Below are 20,794 nucleotides of genomic sequence, written 5' to 3'. Positions count from 1 at the left end.
ACATGTCATTGATTTATCATCTAATGTAATGCATTATTACATCTGTTAGAAGTTCATTATTCTCTCGCTGTGGGCGATTCATTCGGATTACCAGTAATTCTCCTATTCATATTAATAGGCAAATACAAAGTGCACCATAAATAATGTGTGTACTGCAAGGGCAAGTGTAATGCCATTTATTTCTAGTTCAAATCAGCATACATCTATATTATCAGGAAAACCTGAAATAGCAGCAGTTAAAAGTTTCCAAGCTTTTAACAGACACCAGTTTGTCAAATGACTAGCTTTTATATATGTATGTAGCAGATCCAGGTTAAGAATAAAACATCAGTTATGTCACAATGAGCTGTGAATGATCCATTATCAGCATAGAAATTCTATATCTGTGCATCCAAGTTAACTCAAAGGTGTACATAATGCTGAACTTAAATTAACACCCCCCCCCCCCCAAGCAATCTTAATAGAACAAATTAAGTAAATATTTGAAAGCCGAAACATGTAGTCAGTTAAGGGGGAATGCATAATGGCTGATAAAAATTAAAAACATGTCACAGCTGTGCATCTACAGCATCAAGAACATGTTATTATAGAACACAGAGCATGTAATAAAAGGAAGTGAGAATTTCTTAAAATAACGTTCCCTCAAAGGCAGGGCATTCCACTAAGAAATAGCTAGCCATTATAATTGTGCAACATCAAATCATCTCAAAGAAAAACACCCATATTACACTTCTGCTACTGAAGGGGTCTTCTCCTGGAATTACTATAAGTTATATTGAGAGCACATGCTTTCTGATCGTTCAGCAATATGACATCATGTTATAGCAACAGAAACGTCAGGGGCCAGATTCACAAAACGTTAAGAACATTATTATTAATTATTATTAAGAAAACCATGAATAGTACAGATAGTTGGAAACAAGTCATGGGTATAAAAGTACTTTGATTACAGCTTATTTTTCAGTTTAATCCAATTCAAAGTGTGTGAGTGACACCGGGTCCTGAAAAAAAATCTAAATCATGGCAGACTTTAAAGTATCTCCAAAATATTGGATTGCAGGAATCAATTTAAGATCATATAATGATGAAACGTCCGATTTTCACCCCCCAACCACTGGTGGAAGTGAAGCCCTCTTATAGAGTAGCTGCAACCCCATTTTGGAGTGACCTTGCCCCCTTTTGGAGATCCCATCCCCCTTTTGAGGTCTCCAGCCTGCAGATTTACCCATTTGGGAAAAGTGGGCATGCACTCTTAACATTAAGAAAATGTTATAGAATTTCTTAAAAATCAAGAATTGCACTTCAGAAGAGTCTTAAGAACTTTTCCGCAAAAACATTCTCGTAAGAACATTTTCGTAAATCTGGCCCCAAGCCTTGGCCATTTTCTCAGTAGCCACGTTTCCACTATTGGGCCAAATGAGGGCGTGCCAGGGCCAGTCACTTCCGGGCCTTCAACGCGCCACCTCTGGGCTTTCTCTGGGTCAATGGCCTTTGGCCCACCGATTACCCTTGGGCCAAAACAGGGATTGAAGCGGGTTCAATGTCAAAAGGTGGAGTTTCGCTGAATCCAGGTTGTGTATACAGCGCACAACGGTACTGGTTTTAAAAAAAAAAAAAAACCACACAAATCTGTTAAAACACCCAATGGACAAAGCACAAGGAAATTACTTTCCATGGTTTGGTGAATTTCATAGATTGTGAGCCGAGACATCGTCCCACTGTTAGTGGAGAGACCACTCTAGACATGGAAGTTACAGTCAGGGCGTTGTCAATGCTAACTTATCTTGCCGTTTACATTCGATATAAACTTGATATTCTAGATAACATTATACCTCTGCTCGAGTTTCCCTCTTGCTTGCGAGATGGGCGGGGTGTGTGACGTTGGCACCGCAGCGGCATATTGGGGCTGTTTTTTTGGCCAATCCCTGGCTGGCCTGTTGATAGCCCTGGCCCAAATGTGGAAAAGCGGCTAGTGTTATACTTTGCAGTTAGTTTATTAACGATCAAGGAAAGATTGAGCAAGCATTAAACAGACTTTTTAAATTGCTGATATCTAGAATACAAGATGGCAGAAGGCGTATATTGGCCAATATAAGTAACGCAATTACCTTGCAACAAATAAGATGTATAAACGATTGATGAAATTAATATATTTGGTGCCTAGTGGACTTGACCAGTCCCTTAACCAACATAACTCTACATGGCTTCAATTAGAAGGACTAGGCCATGTTCACCTGAGAAGTGTCATTTAGCACAATCAAAGAATATTCAATCTAAAAAGGTAGGGCTGGACGATAAAAAGATCACTATTTATCTTGATAAATCTGCACGATACCAAAAAGCTTTTGAATAGTTTAGAAATTTAGCCAGTGTTCTACATTAACTCTTTCCCCGCCAAACACGGAATTTTCCGGGTATCCGTGTTTTAGGTGGTATACGGTAAGGAAGACCCGCACGCACGTTTTGAAAGAGTACGCAACTCTTTGATCAAAGAAACAGACTGCGATCGTCTCAAACGTGAAGTGGAACACCATACTAATACTAAAGCACTTGTTTGATAAAAATGCCTTTTTCTCAGCTTTTTGTCCGAAATGTTGTTTTTGACAAAACCTACCTCTGTTCAAGTGGCAATAAAAAAAAAGAACAAATGAAGATAAAATAAAATAGTTTTTTTTTGCCTAAAAGCTGAGGCTCAGATCTTTATTTTGATATATAGCATCTTCATATATTCATGGAAGAAAATATTCTGCGGGCCATTAAAGTTTAGCGAAAATAGTCAAAAACCCTGGCGGTGGCTGGCAACTTTTTTTAAAAACGCTGGCGGGGAAAGAGTTAAGACGATCAGGTGAGTGTTGCTAAAAACACAAGCAGTTCAACTTTCTTATTGTACATTTCCATTGGTGTGTGGTGAGCTAAGGCGAGCGAGCGAGCGTTTTCAATTCCTTCCTATAGAATTGAAAACAGCAGCGTGGGGCAAGCTGTTCCCTAGAGTTGGGAGTGGCTTTGAGCAGATTTCTTCTGCGTCAGTGGAAACGCAGCTTGATTGCATGAAGTTGCTAATGTCCCCGCAGTCACCGCGGATTCCATCCGGACTGAAAGACATCATGACGACGGTTGCGCTCTCATTGTCTCTCATCATTGAGCAGAGCGACAAAACAACGGTGCTGGTTACATCGAATCTTATCCTTCCATGCTGTATTCTTGAATATTTTTCTCCAGCACTGAACACACTTAATGTATACCCTGTCCCGCTTTACATGCATTTCCTCTGCGTTTCCACTGGGGCAGCCTAAATCCGCTCAAAAAGGCGCTCGTTTTTCCCTTCTAAAAGTATCTTTATTAATCAGCATGTTACGAGCCTTTAATAATAAACAAATCGATTTCTGTTCTAATTTGGTGTACATTTTTTTTTTAATGTTTTCTAAATTTTTCCACAGTCACAAGGGCTTCTATACCCCATACTTGGGTATCTGAATCTAAAGAAATATAAAAAACATTTTTACTATGCTTCAGAACAAACAGATGATCTTTTACAGTTCATCAATTGAAAATGAATGTTAAAAGACGGTAAAATATCCCGCAGACCCCACTGCTTTGGCTGTCTCTGGACCCCCTGTGCAGTTTTGTAGAGACTATTTTGACTGTTTAGGATTTAGTTCTCCTTTTTTTCTGCCAACTTGGACATTACAAAAAATGTGCGATGTGCACATGTGAATTTATATCGTGATAAATATTGATAGATATGAAAAAGAATATTGTGATTATATTTTTTGCCATATCACCCAGCCCTATCTAAAAGGTACCAACAGTGTACCTAAAGTGCATTTCAGGAAACTAGGTCTATTTTAGTCAGCAGGAAATTTGAAGCCGCAGAATAACACCCACAATACGTTTTTAATACGGAAGTCTACCAACGAATACAATTGACAGATGCAGTCTTGCCAAATCACCTTTGAAGAAAGTGGTGCAACTCTGTGATACTTAAGCTAGTAGCTCCAGATATAAATCAACATCCACGCCAAGAGTTAGAAAATGCCAATAATACGAAGAGACCAAAGCGACAAAATGAAGGGACCAAAGCGACAATCACAGCACCCACTTGGAGGTTTAAAGTTACATTATTAATATCGTTAGTTGCAGCCCTTAATCAATCCATCTTCGATCATTTTTGATTAATCCATTAATTGGATAAAATAAAATTATTTCCTGTATTTTATTACTTTTAAAAATGCATACAAATCTTTCAAAATAATATATAGGCCTATAAAAGGTTTCCATTGTATATACACAGGTTAATTTTGATCATCCAAGCATCTGGACCCTTTTGAAATCAACAGGTATTTCTCTTCAAGGTGTTATGGGAAATCAAACTAACCTAACTTATGTTATAACATAATAATTGTACTCACGAGTATGTGATTTCAAACCAGGCTAGTTTGTTTCCTACTATCAAACATTAAACGAGGAAAAATATATCCGTAATCTTTTTCATAATTCTTGAAGATCCAGATTTTAAAGTCCTATATGTTTACAATACTTAATGCATTGTTAACTGTGCATTTGTAATAAAATACAATAAATCACAGGTAAGACCATGGATGGCTCCTTATTACTGTGGTTTGGTCATTGAAGCTAGTATTAAGCTAGAACAATTATAGCATTTCTTGTAAATAATAACAGCCAAAACACATACACAAACTTGAACACATATTTAATACAAATTTAAAGTCTAAAATATTCCTCTTGAGATATTTAATATGAAACTATTCAATAACATTTCCGGTATAGTTTACCAGGATACATTTTAGTAGCCCTAGTCTAGCAATGTGTAGTTCAAAAAGCCTTGCAATACATGTTGGTGAATGCAACAGTGTTGTCTCTTTCCTTGTTAGTGCGGTCTAGCCGTTTGAGGTCTGACTGCCACCACAGTGCTTCAAAAGTAGAAAATTCTCATTTGAATTCAAACAGATAAGATTTTTTGTGAATTACTAATTTTCCTGTCCAGTGCACAGGAGCAGTGTTTTTTTTTCTACTCCAACTTGTTGCCACTATTTCATAAAGTTTCATCATGCAAGTGCATTATGTACTACTGTAAAGTGACATCACTGATTAAGCTTCTACTAGCACGGCACACATATCCAACAAATAGTGAATATTTTTGCTTTAAACTACTTATTTAAAAAAAATAAAATAAATAAATAAAATAAATAAATTCTAAATTCAAATTGTACTTTAAATAAAAATTTTTATAAAATAACGAAGTGATCAAAAAATCTTAACCTGTTGATGCGCATCTTTTTGTGCACAAACCATGAAAATGACATACCTGAACTTAAATGGTTGTATTTACTGGACCCTTTGCAGCATGGACACAGTTATAGTGTCTTTTGAAAGAAGACACTTTGGGCTTTATTTCCATAAGTTCATTTTCAGAATTACTATGTTATTTTTTTAAAGTGAATTTATTTTCTTTAAAAAATAAATTATCTTTGTATTTTGTTTTTTTTTAGAGAAGCTGAAGTTTATAGTATTGGAGATATTTTGTGCTGAACATGGTACTTTTATTGTTTGTTAGATTATAAAAACAAGAAAAAATAGAAATACAAATGTTCTCAATGCCACAAGTCTAAAGAAGTCACATTTCAAATTTGAAGATGATCTAACAAAAAATGAGGTTTCTGCAAGCTTTTTTTCTCTGAAGATCGCTACCAGTGTACAGAGTAAAAATAAGGCTCCACCTTTCAAGACGACAAACTTTGACGGCACTGCTCGGCTATTATGAATAAAACTACGCCGCATTTTTAAAAATAGACTTGAGGCAGGTTAATTTTGTTTATGAGACTCTAAGATAATATACAGTTTTACAACATGAATGCTGCTCAGATTGCATAGTTTGTTGAAGAACGATGACGAATGGTAAATCTTTCAGGCGAGAGCTCATGTATACAAATGGAGAATATATATAAATATTTCCAAGATTGATCACTTTTATGGACAAAAAAAGTGCTATTGACGTTTTTCAATGAATGCTTGACATGGACAATTGACCCAAGTGTGGTGAACTGGATTCATCTGGCATTCGCAGTAAAGTGAACTAAACTCACAGCACCTCCTGAGATGCTTGGAGATCATTTGCAGCATTCTCATTGACAACATCATTCTTGTAAACGGTTTACAGACCAATGAAAGAAAACTCTTTACAAGCGCTTGTTCCACAAAACAGGCTCTTCATGCTGCACGCCTCTGAACAGTGAATCAGACACAAGCATTGACGGCTTTTCGTTTGCATGTTCTTTCTTTTATTATTATTCACTTTCTCCCAATTTGGAATGCCCAATTCCAATTACTTATGTCCTCGTGGTGGCACGGTTACGTGCATCAATCCGGGAGACAGAGGACAAGTCTCATTTGTCTCCACTTCCAAGATAGTCAGCTAGCACATCTCATGACGTGGCTTGTTGTGCATGACACCGCAGAGTCTCCCAGCATGTGCAGGCTCATGCTACCCTCCACAAACCACGCACAACTTACCACACACACTGACGAGCAGAGAACCCCTAATCGAGACAATGATGTGAACCCATGTGACTCTAACCTCCCTAGCAACTGGGCCAATTTGGATGCTTAGGAGATCTGGCTGGAGCCACTCAGCATGCCCTGGGTTCGAACTAGCGACTCCAGGGGTGGTAGTCAGCGTCAATATTCGCTGAGCTACCCAGACCCCTTTATGTTATGTTAAAAATATAATAAAAAAGTGCGGTTCTTCAAGCATGTGACTATTATAATTTCTTAAATGTCACTAAGAGACATCTTACAAGATTGCCAGCCTGCTGCAGGTAGATGAGCAAAATAACCAGTGTATGAATAACATTTGGATGAAAAGCTTGCAAACTGGATTCAGCCTTATCGCATTTTGCAAGTGGCGGGTGCTAGTTTCACACCCTGGGCTTTATTTACATTTTAATATATTTGCAGACTTCCCAGATCCATGGTTTTGCCACTTACCGATATTGTCAATCATCGTCTGTCAACTGTCGCAATCGGCACAGTGACCTTTGTAAGATATTGTCGATAGCTGATTACATTGTAAAAATCGCCCAGCCCTAGAGACCAGGTGACCAAAATGTCTCGTTGCTCTCTACTGTTGGTAGTAACAGCTGGTCACAATAAAAATTCATTAGCACCCTTTTTTCACCAGATAGTAGATATACAGTACAAACACCTCCTCAGAATCAGTCTCAGTTACAAACAATGAGATACACGCCTGACAGGAGAAAATGAGATTAGCAAGAACACAGCGAACCAACAGTGAGATTAAGAACGTCACGGCTCACGAGTGTCTGAGCTCAGTCTGAAGACTTCAAGGTTTGAGAGACACTACTGAAGGGTTTAAACCAGACACTGCTCTATTTTAGTTAAGAGTTTGCAATCCAAATTAGTGAAGTATATTCAAAGCAGTATTTGATCCACTGCTGATTTTGTACATTTGCCCACAGACAAAGAAATGATCAGTCTATAATTTTAATGGTAGGTTAATTTGAAGTGTGAGAGACAGAACAACAACAACAACAAAAAAATCCAGAAAAATCACATGTCAAAAATATTTTAAATTGAATTGCATTTTAATGAGGGAAATAAGTATTTGACCCCTCTCACTCAGATTTCTGGCTCCCAGGTGTCTTATACAGGTAATGAGCTGAGATTAGGAGCACACTCTTAAAGGGAGTGCTCCTAATCTCAGCATGTTACCTGTATAAAAGACACCTGTTCACAGAAGCAATGAATCAATCAGATGCCAAACTCTTCATCATGGCCAAGACCAAAGAGCTGTCCAAGGATGTCAGGGACAAGATTGTAGATCTACACAAGGCTGGAATGGGCTACAAGACCATCGCCAAGCAGCTTGGTGAGAAGGTGACAACAGTTGGTGCGATTATTGGCAGATGGAACAAACACAAAAGAACTGTCAATCTCCCTCGGTCTGGGTCTCCATGAAAGATCTCGCCACGTGGATTTGCAATGATCATGAGAACGGTGAGGAATCAGCCCAGAACTACACGGGAGGATCTGGTCAATGATCAAGGCAGCTGGGACCATAGTCACCAAGAAAACAATTGGTAACACTACGCCGTGAAGGACTGAAATCCTACAGCACCCGCAAGGTCCCCCTGCTCAAGAAAGCACATGTCCAGGCCCGTCTGAAATTTGCCAATGAACATCTGAATGATTCAGTGGAGAACTGGTTGAAAGTGTTGTGGTCAGATGAGACCAAAATCGAGCTCTTTGGCATCAACTCAACTCGCCATGTTTGGAGGAGGAGGAATGCTGCCAATAACCTCAAGAACACCGTCAAACATGGAGGTGGAAACATTATGCTTTGGGGGTGTTTTTCTGCTAAGGGGACAGGACAACATCACCGCATGGACAGGACCATGTACTGTCAATTCTTGGGTGAGAACCTCCTTCCCTCAGCCAGGGCATTGAAAATGTGTCGTGGATGGGTATTCCAGCATGACAATGACCCAAAACACACTGCCAAGGGAACAAAAGAATGGCTCAAGAAGAAGCACATTAAGGTCCTGGAGTGGCCTAGCCAGTCTCCAGACCTTAATCCCATAGAAACTCTGTGGAGGGAGCTGAAGGTTCGAGTTGCCAAACGTCAGCCTCGAAACCTTAATGACTTGAAGATCTGCAAAGAGGAGTGGGACAAAAATCCCTCCTGAGATGTGTGCAAACCTGGTGGCCAACTACAAGAAACGTCTGACCTCTGTGATTGCCAACAAGGGTTTTGCCACCAAGTACAGTCATGTGCAGAGGGGTCGAATACTTATTTCCCTCATTAAAATGCAATTCAATTTATAACATGCAATTTTCTGGATTTTTTTTGTTATTTGGTCTCTCACTGTTCAAATTAACATACCATTAAAATGATAGACTGATCATTTGTTTGTCAGTGGGCAAACGTACAATATCAGCAGGGGATCAAATAATTTTTCCCCTCACTGTACATGTATACACTGGACTTTGTCATGTTTTCCTTTATCTAGAAACCTCTGAAACTGTGCTCAAGCTGAGGAAAGAGATAGTTCGGCACTCTGATAAGGGAAAACTAAGCACTGTGGTTATTCAAATCCAGCAATATCACTTCCTGTTAGAGCTCAGCTAATGCTTAACACAAACACTGTTGATGTGATGTTAGTGCATTCAACACACACACACACACACACACACACACACACACACACACCGTGAAAATGCAAAGGAACCGAGTCCAACCATTCATACGTATTCCTTTACAAATATTCCTTACATGAAGGATTCTTTTCCCTGCATTTCGAACATGCAAATCTTCTACGATCTTGCCTAATATTACACCAAATCCCTGTAGTTACAATCAGTAGCAGCTATATTAAGACTGTTCTTTCTTGGTTCTTCCTAAACCAGTTTTAAACAAGCTGCTTTGACAATACAAATCAAGTTACAGCTCAAGCATATAGTGCGTTTGAGAGCACATCTAATTTGCACCCAAATTTACATGAGCTCAAAACACATTGCATTAAGGTTTATTATGCAACAAACCAATGAAACAGAAAATTACTGCATGCAACAAACTGTAAAACATTACCTGCTTATAATATCAGTCTACAAAAGAATCAAAACAAAAAAATAAGTGACAAGTTAAGACTAGTCGCTTAATTATCATGATTGAAACAGAATTCCAAAATCCAAATTAACACTCGACAAGCACCAAATTAAAGTAAAAATTGGTTTCGGCAAATAAATAACAGTTCATGCTGCTTTAACAATGCAAATATTAATCTGTAAAACAGATACATCTGTCTACCTTTAATTGCAGTGCATGGGCATGCCAAAAAGAAATAAAAACCATTAACATAGTAGTGTTACTACTTAACCACTCTTATGTTTGAACCAGTCAAGTATATTTAAAAATCACCCTATTCATTCTCTTAAAATTTAATTTGCATCCAGTTTATGCCACTAATGCTTTCTTTAGCATTGTCAATTTTTCAGGTCTAACACGTCAACAGCATAGTTAGTTACTGACTTACTAGGTTTTTTCCCCTTGCAAACTGTATTCTATGTAAAGAGCATTAAAATGGGCATTTAGATTGCCCCTTTTACTCTCATTCAAACATTTACTAGGAAACCAGTAGCAGAAAACTTTAGTCTTCCAATGGCATTCACAGCTCACCATGCCTTTGCTCTAGTCTCACTGTGTTCCTTTCTATGCAGAGCTTACACAATGACTTTGTTTGCAAGTCTTCCCTGTCTATCACACGCTGAGTTACTTGAATTCATCATGTCACTCTGAGTGCCAGCAACAGATGGCTCAACCGTTCATCACACGATCCCATTGCTTTTTACTATGCTTTCAGCCTAGAGACCACACAGTCATGCAACCTACTATACACTTACTACAGTGTGCACTCACAAGTACTGCTGAACAAACCCAGCACAGCAGCCAATGGGACTGAACTGAACTTTGTAAGAGAGAAGACATACTGAAAGAGCCTGACCCTACTGATGACAGATCACAAATTCATTTAAACCATAAACTGCTTGGGACGGCTGTGGCTCAGTTGGTAGAGCGGGTTGGCGGTTCGATTCCGGACCCACACGACTCCACATGCCGAAGTGTCCTTGGGCAAGACACTGAACCCCAAATTGCTCCCAATGGTAGGCTAGCACCTTGCATGGCAGCTCTGCCGCCATTGGTGTATGAGTGTGAATGAGTGATTGGGACACAGTGTAAAGCGCTTTGGTAACCTCTAAGGCAAAAAAAAAAAAAGCGAAATCAAAAACTTATTTTGTTGCAGTGTATAACGGGGCGAAGACTTCCTCTCTCATCTTTCCGTTCACTTCAATCCACCTTAACTCACAAAAAAATAAACTCTTATTAAGAAATCTGCATATTGCCAATTTTCTTCACGATAAGAAATGCACAGTTAAATATATTATGATTCAATAAGTCACGAGCCATCACGTTATAATCCAGCTGCCTCAAGTGTGCGTGCTCGAGGGACGAGCATCCCCGCGACAGAGTGTGCATCAGTCGGGTGCAGTTTCAATCTCTCCCCTTAGATCAGGACATTCGTGCAACTCATAGAAGAGGCAGTGACTGCACAGAAAAATGCCAGTTTAAGCTTTAACAGAAAATGAATTTGAGAAGACACCGCTTACACACTAACCACATGATTCAAGTTACGTGTGCTCCATGTGTATCAATGGCAAAGAGCTGATCACTTATTTTTTATGTGAAGTGCAGCAAAATTAGACACACACATACTAATATACTGCCCATCATCTCCTTTTCTTAGATTATACATGTATGCAGCCATGACCTCAAATTTATTGAAAAATATTCTATAGATATGAAAACATTGTTTTAACTTGTATACATAAACCTATTAAAAAAAGTAGATGGTGATTAAAAATGCTCAAAAACGTAATGAGCTTATTAACTGTATTGAACACAGCACAATTAACAGCATTTGTGGCATAATGCCAAAGTCGTGGTTACAGTGAGGCACTTACAGTGGAAGTGAATGGGGCCAGTCCATAAACCTTCAAATACACACTGTTAGAAATTAATAGCAACAAAGTGTAAACATAAATGTTAACACGATTTTAGTGTGATAAAATCACTTACTAGCCTTATCTGTGTAAAGTTACAGCCAATATATGAAGTTACTGTTTACAAATAAACCAGAAAAGAACTGCAGTCTATGGACGCTTCGCTCAAATTGCGCTGAAAAGGTCCAAAAATTACCGTTTGTGGGCTTCAAACACCCAGTTTTCCACAGATTATTGGAAATTAGGGCATCTTTAAATTCTCACCGGATTGTTGAATCAGGGAAAACTCTAGATTTGACATAAATGATATTTCATGGGTCAATATCATTGTTATTTTATCTGCTCTATTAGACACCGTTGACCCCCGCAGCAGCTTTTGGTGGATATTAACTTTGTTTTGTTTTTTTAAAAAGAAATCACGCAAACTCCGATCACAAATTCTTAGGCTGTAGAAGCGTGTTACTAGTTGACACGATATTTCAGAAAATAACCCACTTAATTTCCTCACTGCAAACCATAGATATTCCTTTATAATAACTTTCATTATCATTAACAGACATTATTACACTATGTAGAGCTTAAAAGATGATTAAAACTAGAGCGCTGCCCAGTTCCACCACTGAAATCTGCTGCTTGAAAGAACCCGGAAGTGTGGTTTCCTGCGGAGCATTTACATCTATACCTGGAATAAAGGGTTTCATGACAAAGATGTAATATTGGATATACCAACATTTAATGTTGCACTCAGCGATTCCTGAGAAAGACTGTTGATATTTGAACTCCGCTGCCAAAACAAACACACTCCTCCCTTCAGTGCATTTTTGGAAGCTTTGCCCCCCCCCAAACTCATGCACGAGATTCGGTTTTATGCACATCAGCTCCAGACACTCACAACTCTCCTGCTACTAAATCTAACATTACAACAGCTACATTTATGTAAACCACCCTTCTGCTGCACCCGTCTTGGAGGTCTTTCCACCACTGAAAAGCCTCGCCGATGTTGACGCAGCTCCTAGCCTTCGACTTATAAACCTTTTTTTAGTTTATACTCGTTTGACCTTTTTCCCTTGGTCTGTTTCTCAGCCATTTGTCCTCGGAGTATAGAAAGTTCGTATCAGCCAGATTTGCCGTTGCTCTTCTAGAGAATTTCCCTCTCGCTCTGCCCCCACCCCCCATTCTGTGCACGTGCAACAACCACCCCTTGTTGCTGATTGGCTGGAGTAGTGTTGTGTGGATCGGTCCAATCCACTTCATTTTTGTCCCATTTACAGAGCCAGGGCTGTTCATTTTAAACAACACAATACTAATGTTTTAACTCAAGAGTTCAGAAGTCAATCTTTGGTGGAATAATCCTGATTTTCAAATCACAGCTTTCATGAGATCTTGGCATGCCCTCTACCAGTCTTTCACATTGCTGTTGGGTGACTTTATGCCACTCCTGGTGCAAAAATTCAAGCAGCTCGGCTTTGTTTGATGGCTTGCGTCCATCCGTCATCCTCTTGATCACCAGGTTGAGGATCAGTGATGATCTGGGGGTGCTTCAGCAAGGCTGGAATCAGGCAGATTCATCTTTGTGAAGAAAGCCCAAAGCCAAATCTCCAGACCTGAACCCCATTGAAAACCTCTGGAATGTGATCAAGAGGAAGATGGATGGTCACAAGCCATAAAAAAAAGCCGATCTGCTTGAATTAGTGCACCAGAAGTGGCATAAAGTCACCAAACAGCAATGTGAAAGAATGGTAGAAGCATGCCAAGAAGCTCCTTGAAACCTAGAAAATCAGGGTTATTCCACCTAAAACATTAGTATTGTGTGAGGGGCAAACCTTAATTTCACCACATCTAAAATATACACTTTCCCATATGCATTCATGTCACTTCTAAATGTAAACTCTTGAAAATATTTCAATAGTGTACCTCACCGTCTTAACCATCTAAAATTCAGTTTAAATTATAGGGTATTAAATGTTCAAATTCACATTACCTGGCGTTTATTCTATGCAACCTCATAACTTGCCTGAGGTCAAAAACATTGTGAAAGGAGACATCTGTAAAGCCACACCTGCAGACTGTCATCCAACTATTCTTCTTGGCACATGACGGCCAATAAAAAAATAAAAATTAAAAAACACTCCCAAACATAACCGCTAATAAGGACTGAAACTAAAACTCAAAATAAAAAAAGTGGACAAATAAGGACGTATTAGGTCATCTCGGCAGGCTTAGTTTTAAATGTAAACAGTATTCTTACAAACTCGCATGACTTGACCAAAAAAAAAAAAAAAAAAAAAGGTTTAACCCGCCACGGAAATCCTAATACAGGGCAAATTCCCTCATTTGTTGAATGTCAGTAGAGGTAAATTTCATAACATTGGCTAGCACAATTTTTTGTCCATTTAGCCAACATAGGTAGAATTGATATAAGCCAATGATGTTCAAGATCTTTCATTTTTGTTTGCAATTGTAATATACGGGGACCACATATAGACATGCTACCAAGAGAAAGAATGAATTTGAGGTTCGTAACAGAACTCTAGTTCCACCTAGTAATCATTTCTTCATTCTTGTGATCTCACCTGAGTGAATAAGTATAGCCAGTGTTATCCGGAGTACAGTGCGGAGGAGTATACGTGTGCAGACGTGAAAAATCCATCGCAATTCGTTGAGCACGCTGTGAAAATCAAACCAAAAAAGAAATATAGACTTCTAATGCCACACCAGCAACTAACGTGTGACGGGTGTGCCCTTAAACATTAAAACCACACCCATAAAAGCATGCATACTATGTGTGAAGAGCACACACACACACACACACACACACCAATTCAGCCTGCCTCTGGGAGGAATCTTGATAAGCAACCAAAAAGAATGTTGTTTTGTCTGATACGGTGTATTAAACATGGAGATAGCGCTCACTTAAAACTAGTACTCACTTAACACTATTACTCTTTCAGAGTAAACTGTGCGTTTCAAGGTGTAAATGTCTAGCATGAAGATGCTCCGTCAATCAAACAGGAAAAGTGACAGACCACACCTACATCTCTTAAATCAACATATCTGTCTGGCATGACCAGGGTCAGAAATTAACCAGGGCTTGTAGATAAAACATAGCTACTAAATTAAACACCACGGTGGTGACATTTTCAATTTATTGTTTCAATTGATGCGCTTTACATAGACAACTAGAACACTGTTTTGTTATGCTCTCATAAAGGCCAACAATTAGCCTGAAATTCAAGCCTGTAAATCACAATTATAAGGGGTTCAATTATAATTATAATCCAGGTGGTCCAGTACTGTGGGAATATAGTAAACCAGATAATTGTACATCATATTAAATATTTCCTGATTGCACTAAATAAATTAAAATTAAACAATTTACACTTATTTTCATAACAAAATTTAATTGAACCATTAAATTAAATTAATAAGACATTTTTATAAAATTTTATGACATTAAAATTAATAAAAATGGTTCAATGAATATTTTTACAAAATTTGATATATTCAACAAAAACAAATTTATATACGCATTTTAATTTCATCTAATTGAACCATGTAATTAACAATTTCATTAATAAAACAAAGAATTTAAAGATTTACGCATTTCAATCCTTTAAATAATATAGTGTATTTTAAACTAAATTAAATATATATAAAAATAAAAAACGAAGTCAAATACATTTTTACGCATTTTACATTTTATAACAAATCTATCGAATGGAATGGTGCAATTTAACAAAAATGTATAAAACTAAGAGATTTATGCATTTCAATTTCATAAAATAGAATTGTGTAATTTTTAACAGAATTAAAAAATTAAACTATTTTGAATGCATATTATTCCGAACAGTCTGGTTTGATTTGTTTTCATGTAATTCATTCTCTAATGCATTGCTGTGTGTTGTAATCTGTAGACCGGCAGGCTATAACAAGACCAAAAACGTTCCTCAAGCCAGGCATAGCCTAACAAATGTAGACTTTAACTTTAATCCAAGAGATTAAAGAACACATTAGCAAGTACAGATGAAAAGTCAGTTTAAACAAGAGTCTGACTTTTTCCTAAATGCTTATAAAACAGACCCATTCGAGATTTGAACGAACTGAAGATTTGGGTACTTGATCCAAAAGGGTTCTGATATTAGTCTTGACCGCTCACAAAGCAGCTGCACTAAATCTGTGGATAAATATCAGAATTTGACCCTGATTATTTTGTTTATCAACTCTCTAAATGCTGGTATAAAGCAGTGTTCTTTCTCCAAAACACAAAGGACCAGGCCAAAATGATCATCTACAATACCCGAGAGAAAGGCTGAACAATAAGAGAAAATGGAAACATTCTTTTTCCACATAAAACTCACATTCCACAAGTTCAAACAAGCACAGCTACGTTCCAAACGTTGCCACTAATATACCAACAAAACAAGTCAATGGTGAACACCAGAAGCTCATTTTCTTTGTGCAGAACACAGCCTTCAGATTCACGGCTTCATGGACATTTGCATGGATTTCCATTTATAAACATGAGACACACAACTCTTCAGATTTTAAGTCTCATATTAGACCCTTCTGCAACATTTGAGATTGCAACATGGGTTGCGTTTCAAAACTTAAAGTGTGCTTCCTACATAGATAGGCTAGTCTTTGAGGGAATCATAGATACGTTCTGAACAATTTGAATCAACACGCTTTACTGGGCACTAGGACTGAAACGATTAGTTGGCGTAATTTAAATAATTTCGTAAAATAGGTTTTTTGATCTCATTTAATGTAACGTGATCACGTCAAACTCTACTAAAGAGTGATGACGCACGAGGAACACCGCAGCCTGCGCCTGATTGAGGAGAGGAAGAAGACACATCTTAAAGTCTAGATGGACTGCAGATCGCAAAGTACGAATATTTACAAAACAAATAAAATACAGAATCACTCTAGTGAAATAATCCGGAGCTGCTGTTCCGCTAAAGCAAAACTTTCATGTCAAGCGACTTTAAAAGAAACTTTAAATTATATATTTAATGCATCCTTTATTAAAGTTCGAATAATTAGGAAGCAGGTCATGTAAATAAGTACAAACTCTAAAACTGTCATTTCTCTGTGTGGTCAGCGCCACGTGGAACGACCCGATCTAAGGTTGAAAGATTGAAACGGCATCAGGCTGATGCAAAATCTCTCACGGAGACGCTCATCCCTTGCTGCAGTTAGATTAGAACGCGATTGCTTGTGACATAGTGAATCATAATATATACACATTAGCCACAACATTAAAACCACCTGCCTAATATTGTGTAGGTCCCGCTCTTGCCACCAAAACAGCGCCAACCTGCATCTCAGAATAGCATTGAGATGATATTCTTCTCACTACAATTGTACAGAGTGGTTATCAGAGTTATCGTAGACGTTGTCAGTTCGAACCAGTCTGACCATTCTCTGTTGACCTCTCTCATCAACAAGCCGCTTCCATCCACAGATCTGCCGCTCACTGGATGTTTTTTTTGTTTTTGGCACCATTCTGAGTAAATTCTACAGACTTTTGTGTGTGAAATTCCCAGAAGATCAGCAGTTACATAAATACTCCAACTCTTCTGGCACTAACAATCATGCCACGCTCCATATCACTGAGATCAAAATTTTTTTCCCATTCTGATGGTTGATGTGAACATTAACTGAAGCACCTGACCCGCATCTGCATGATTTTACTGAAGTGTCACCAGGAAACGCACAGTTGGTTGGTTAATGCAACCAACATGTGGAGTCATCTCAAGCACAACCATCCAGCAGTTCAATTGGATGTATATCTTTTATTTACTTTAATATTTATTAATATAGTTCATATATTAATATTTATACATTTATTTAATTTAAAAAAGTACAAAACATTTTCATGGCTCAGTCAGTACTTTTTTATTTTTGTAATAAAGTTCAGCATTATTTTACTTGAAATTTTGTTTTGTCATTCAGTATCTCTTTTAAAAACTATCGGCCGATTAATCGGTTATCGGCTTGTCTTCCCAACTTAGTTATCGGTCGCCCTCTAGTTTGAACAGACAAAGCCTACAGTAACTCAGATAACTCCTCTGTACAATTGTGATGAGAAGAATATCATGCAGGTTGGCGCTGTTTTGGTAGCATGTGGGGGACCCACACAACATTAATGGTGGTTTTAATGTTGTGGCTGATCGGGGTATGCGTAGCAATGTGTATCTTATCTGACGATTTTCTTCACGATACGCCGATTAACAATAGAGAGAGTTACAAAAAGGTGAGAATAAGTGAACAAATAGGTGAGAGAGGAAGTCTTCGCCCCATTATATAATGAAACAAAATACGTTTTTGATTTGTTTTTGGTTTTTCCGTTATAAATATAAATCTAATACTCCTTTAAAACAACGTACATTTACTTTAGCAGCTATACTGCAAAAGAAAAAATTGTTATCCGAGAATGTTGAATATAATATTAAATATCTAACAATCCTTAAAACATGACACATTTACCTGGGAAGCAGCATATAAGATATTTAGACTTGCTTTCAAAGAATAAATATTGAATATAATTTTATTTTGTCTTTACTGCACTGGCAGAATTATAAACAAGTGAAAAAACACATACACTTCTATTTAAGACACATTATCTTAAAGCAAGTCTAAATATCTTATGTTGCTTCACAAGTAAATGTATCTTGTTTTAAGGATTTTCAAATGGGAAAACAAGAGAAAATGTTTTTTTTTGTGATTTTTTTTTTTTTAACTCAAACTTAATAAAAAGTTGTTGTTTTTTTTTTTCATTTAATTCAGCGAATGTCATTTAGCGGTATTTTTTAAAGATGATTGAGTCATGTTTATTGTTAGTAATCATGTTTAATACAACCTTTTAAATCAAGGAACAAGCTGAAAATTCAGTTAAGAGCTAATGATGAATAATTGCAATAATCATCGAATAATCGTTAGATTAGTTATCAAAATAATCTTTAGTTGCAGTCCAAACCATGAATGCATTACCGTGAATGATAAATGTCAACGGTTTGATAACGGTCTCTTTAAAACCACGGTATACCGTAAAACCGTGATTCCATAACATCCCTAATCCACACTGCCTAAAAGTGCTGTCTAGGTAGGCAGCTCACTAGGTTTTGAGAAACAGCCTTGGATTGCAACATTGTACTAGTGCAATTTAAAGTATTTTAAATGCGTAAATTTTTTCCTGCACACTTTAATAATGTTTACATCCCGGGATTACACAAGTCCAGAACATATAATGCATTATAATATACAAACAAAGTCCTGATTGCATGCAAGACAGTAATCCAGCACCGTGTTGCCTTTGCCTGTCAAGAGTTTGGAAAGAAATGAGCTTCACTGACTGTCCACCAATGACTGTATAATAATCTAAAATAATAATAGATTGTTATCTTCTACATAAACAAACAAACATGCCATCACTTGCCAGTTTGACCATCAGTGTCTATAATCTAATGTTGTTTTGAAGGTAGTCCAGTTGAGAAATAACAATCAAATCCAAGGATGCGCAAAATGTGAGCCCCATATTGACTGGTATATAAAGAATTTAAAAAAATTAATAATTGTCTACATGAATTTTTTTTTTTTAAACAGATCCAAAAGCAGCTAAAAGGTTCCAAAATCTTTGTGGGAAGAGACAAAAGTTACGACTCTGACTCACTAGAATCCCAAAATGGCTTCCATAATAGAGCAAAGCCAGAAGGATAAAGTCGCGAGAGCGTCACGCCCACTTTCCAGGCTCTTCAACTGTCAATCAAGCGGGATACTTTGAATCAATTGGTGGAAATACAAGGTACCGCCTTCCAGATTTACGTCACAAAGCCTTGGCTATATTATGATTCGGATGCGGCCATCTGTTAAACGGTCGGCAGATTCACCTTAGTGCGATCCTGTTCCGAAGAAATAACGGACGTTTTAAATAGACAAAGTACCGTCACTCTCACGCCAAATTTAGTAACTAATAACACTTTAAACTTTGACTTAAATTACTTTAGTCGGTCACAAACTATGTACTTGAAAAATCACGATTTAAAGGCGAAAATACACAAGGCAACATCACCATCTAGTGGTCACTGAGAGTACTGCACAAACGACGTGAATAATTTACGCACAGGGTGGAGTTAACTTGAATTTACCGCCTAACGTGAAACTATTGCCAACATCACAGATTCACTTCTATTTGGAGAACAAAATAGCTATTTAAGAAACTAATCTAATGTTGGTAAACACAGTTGTAATATCAACTTACGTTAATTGTCTTTCAGATAGAGTAGGATTCAATACTTTACAAACGTGACAGCCTGAACCCAAGGTTTAGACTAATGTATGAAGAAGACCCTGATGAATAAACTGAGTTCAGCTTTAACGTATGTTGACATATTTTTGTGTTTCATTTTATGTTACATCCCTTATTTAGATAACAATGCACAGTATTTAATCCGGGAAGATAGTATTAGACAACTATATTAAGTCAGCAATTACTCATTACTTACTTTTTCTTCCTGAGTTACTTCTGCAAAAAAAAAAAGAAAAAACCGGGCGGCGTCAGTTGTCTAAGTCCACTGCAAGTGACCAATCGATATCCTTCAAATACAAACAATTCAAATATATTTAACTCGGGAATCGACGACTCCGTGATTTCTGTAAGAACAGGTAAACTCTCAGCTGTGATCACTGACTGTCTTAAGTTATAATGTGGGTCTAGTTCAACGACATCTCCACGAGGAAACACGAATCAGCTTGTTTGAGCAGTGAGCGATGAGAGGAGAGCCACGCCCATGGGTGGAAACCACGCCCACAACAGCTGCAGCGCATGACGGTCTTTACGCTACTGGAAAACAGTCTTGGATTGTTTTTTTGTTGTTGTTTATACTACCCAATCTTATGTAGGCCTTACAAGTCATTTATTTCTCTGTTTATTTGATCTTTTTTTTTATTATTTCTTTTTATTAATTACTTATTTTTTTACCCCTCCTGTCAGTTGCAACTTTTTTTCATTTTACTATGACGAAATTATGTCTTCATATGAATATTTTGTAATATTGTGAAATTTACGCCGTTCCAGGTTTTGCTTATTTTAGTTACCAAATACCAAAAAAAAAAAAAAGATAATGTTAATAATATACATTTAATTATTTATATTTGCTAGATATAAAATGTATGAACTAATATATATATGTATATA

At 37.4% G+C, this 20,794-nt stretch overlaps 1 protein-coding gene across 4 annotated transcripts in view; it reads right to left on the bottom strand.

Moving 5' to 3' along the window:
• The window catches only part of LOC127653167 (SUN domain-containing protein 1-like), a 41,108-nt gene extending 20,777 nt beyond the window's left edge, over positions 1 to 20,331 (bottom strand). For 2 of the 4 annotated variants that reach the window (XM_052139735.1, XM_052139738.1), the window contains exons 1-2: positions 19,037 to 19,270; positions 14,169 to 14,263 (exon numbers count right to left, since the gene is read on the bottom strand). In XM_052139735.1, the coding sequence (XP_051995695.1) occupies positions 14,169 to 14,263; positions 19,037 to 19,048 (107 nt within the window). In that variant the 5' untranslated portion in view covers positions 19,049 to 19,270. Of the gene's footprint in view, positions 1 to 14,168; positions 14,264 to 19,036; positions 19,271 to 20,102 lie in introns of those variants that run through there. The other 2 variants (XM_052139736.1, XM_052139737.1) reach the window with 2 other exon arrangements.
• Positions 20,332 to 20,794: the final 463 nt, after the last annotated feature.

Source organism: Xyrauchen texanus, chromosome 12 (assembly GCF_025860055.1).
Source record: "Xyrauchen texanus isolate HMW12.3.18 chromosome 12, RBS_HiC_50CHRs, whole genome shotgun sequence".
NCBI classification, from domain to species: Eukaryota; Metazoa; Chordata; class Actinopteri; order Cypriniformes; family Catostomidae; genus Xyrauchen; species Xyrauchen texanus.
Note: the sequence above shows the minus strand (reverse complement) of the source record. Positions and strands in the feature narration are given on the sequence as shown.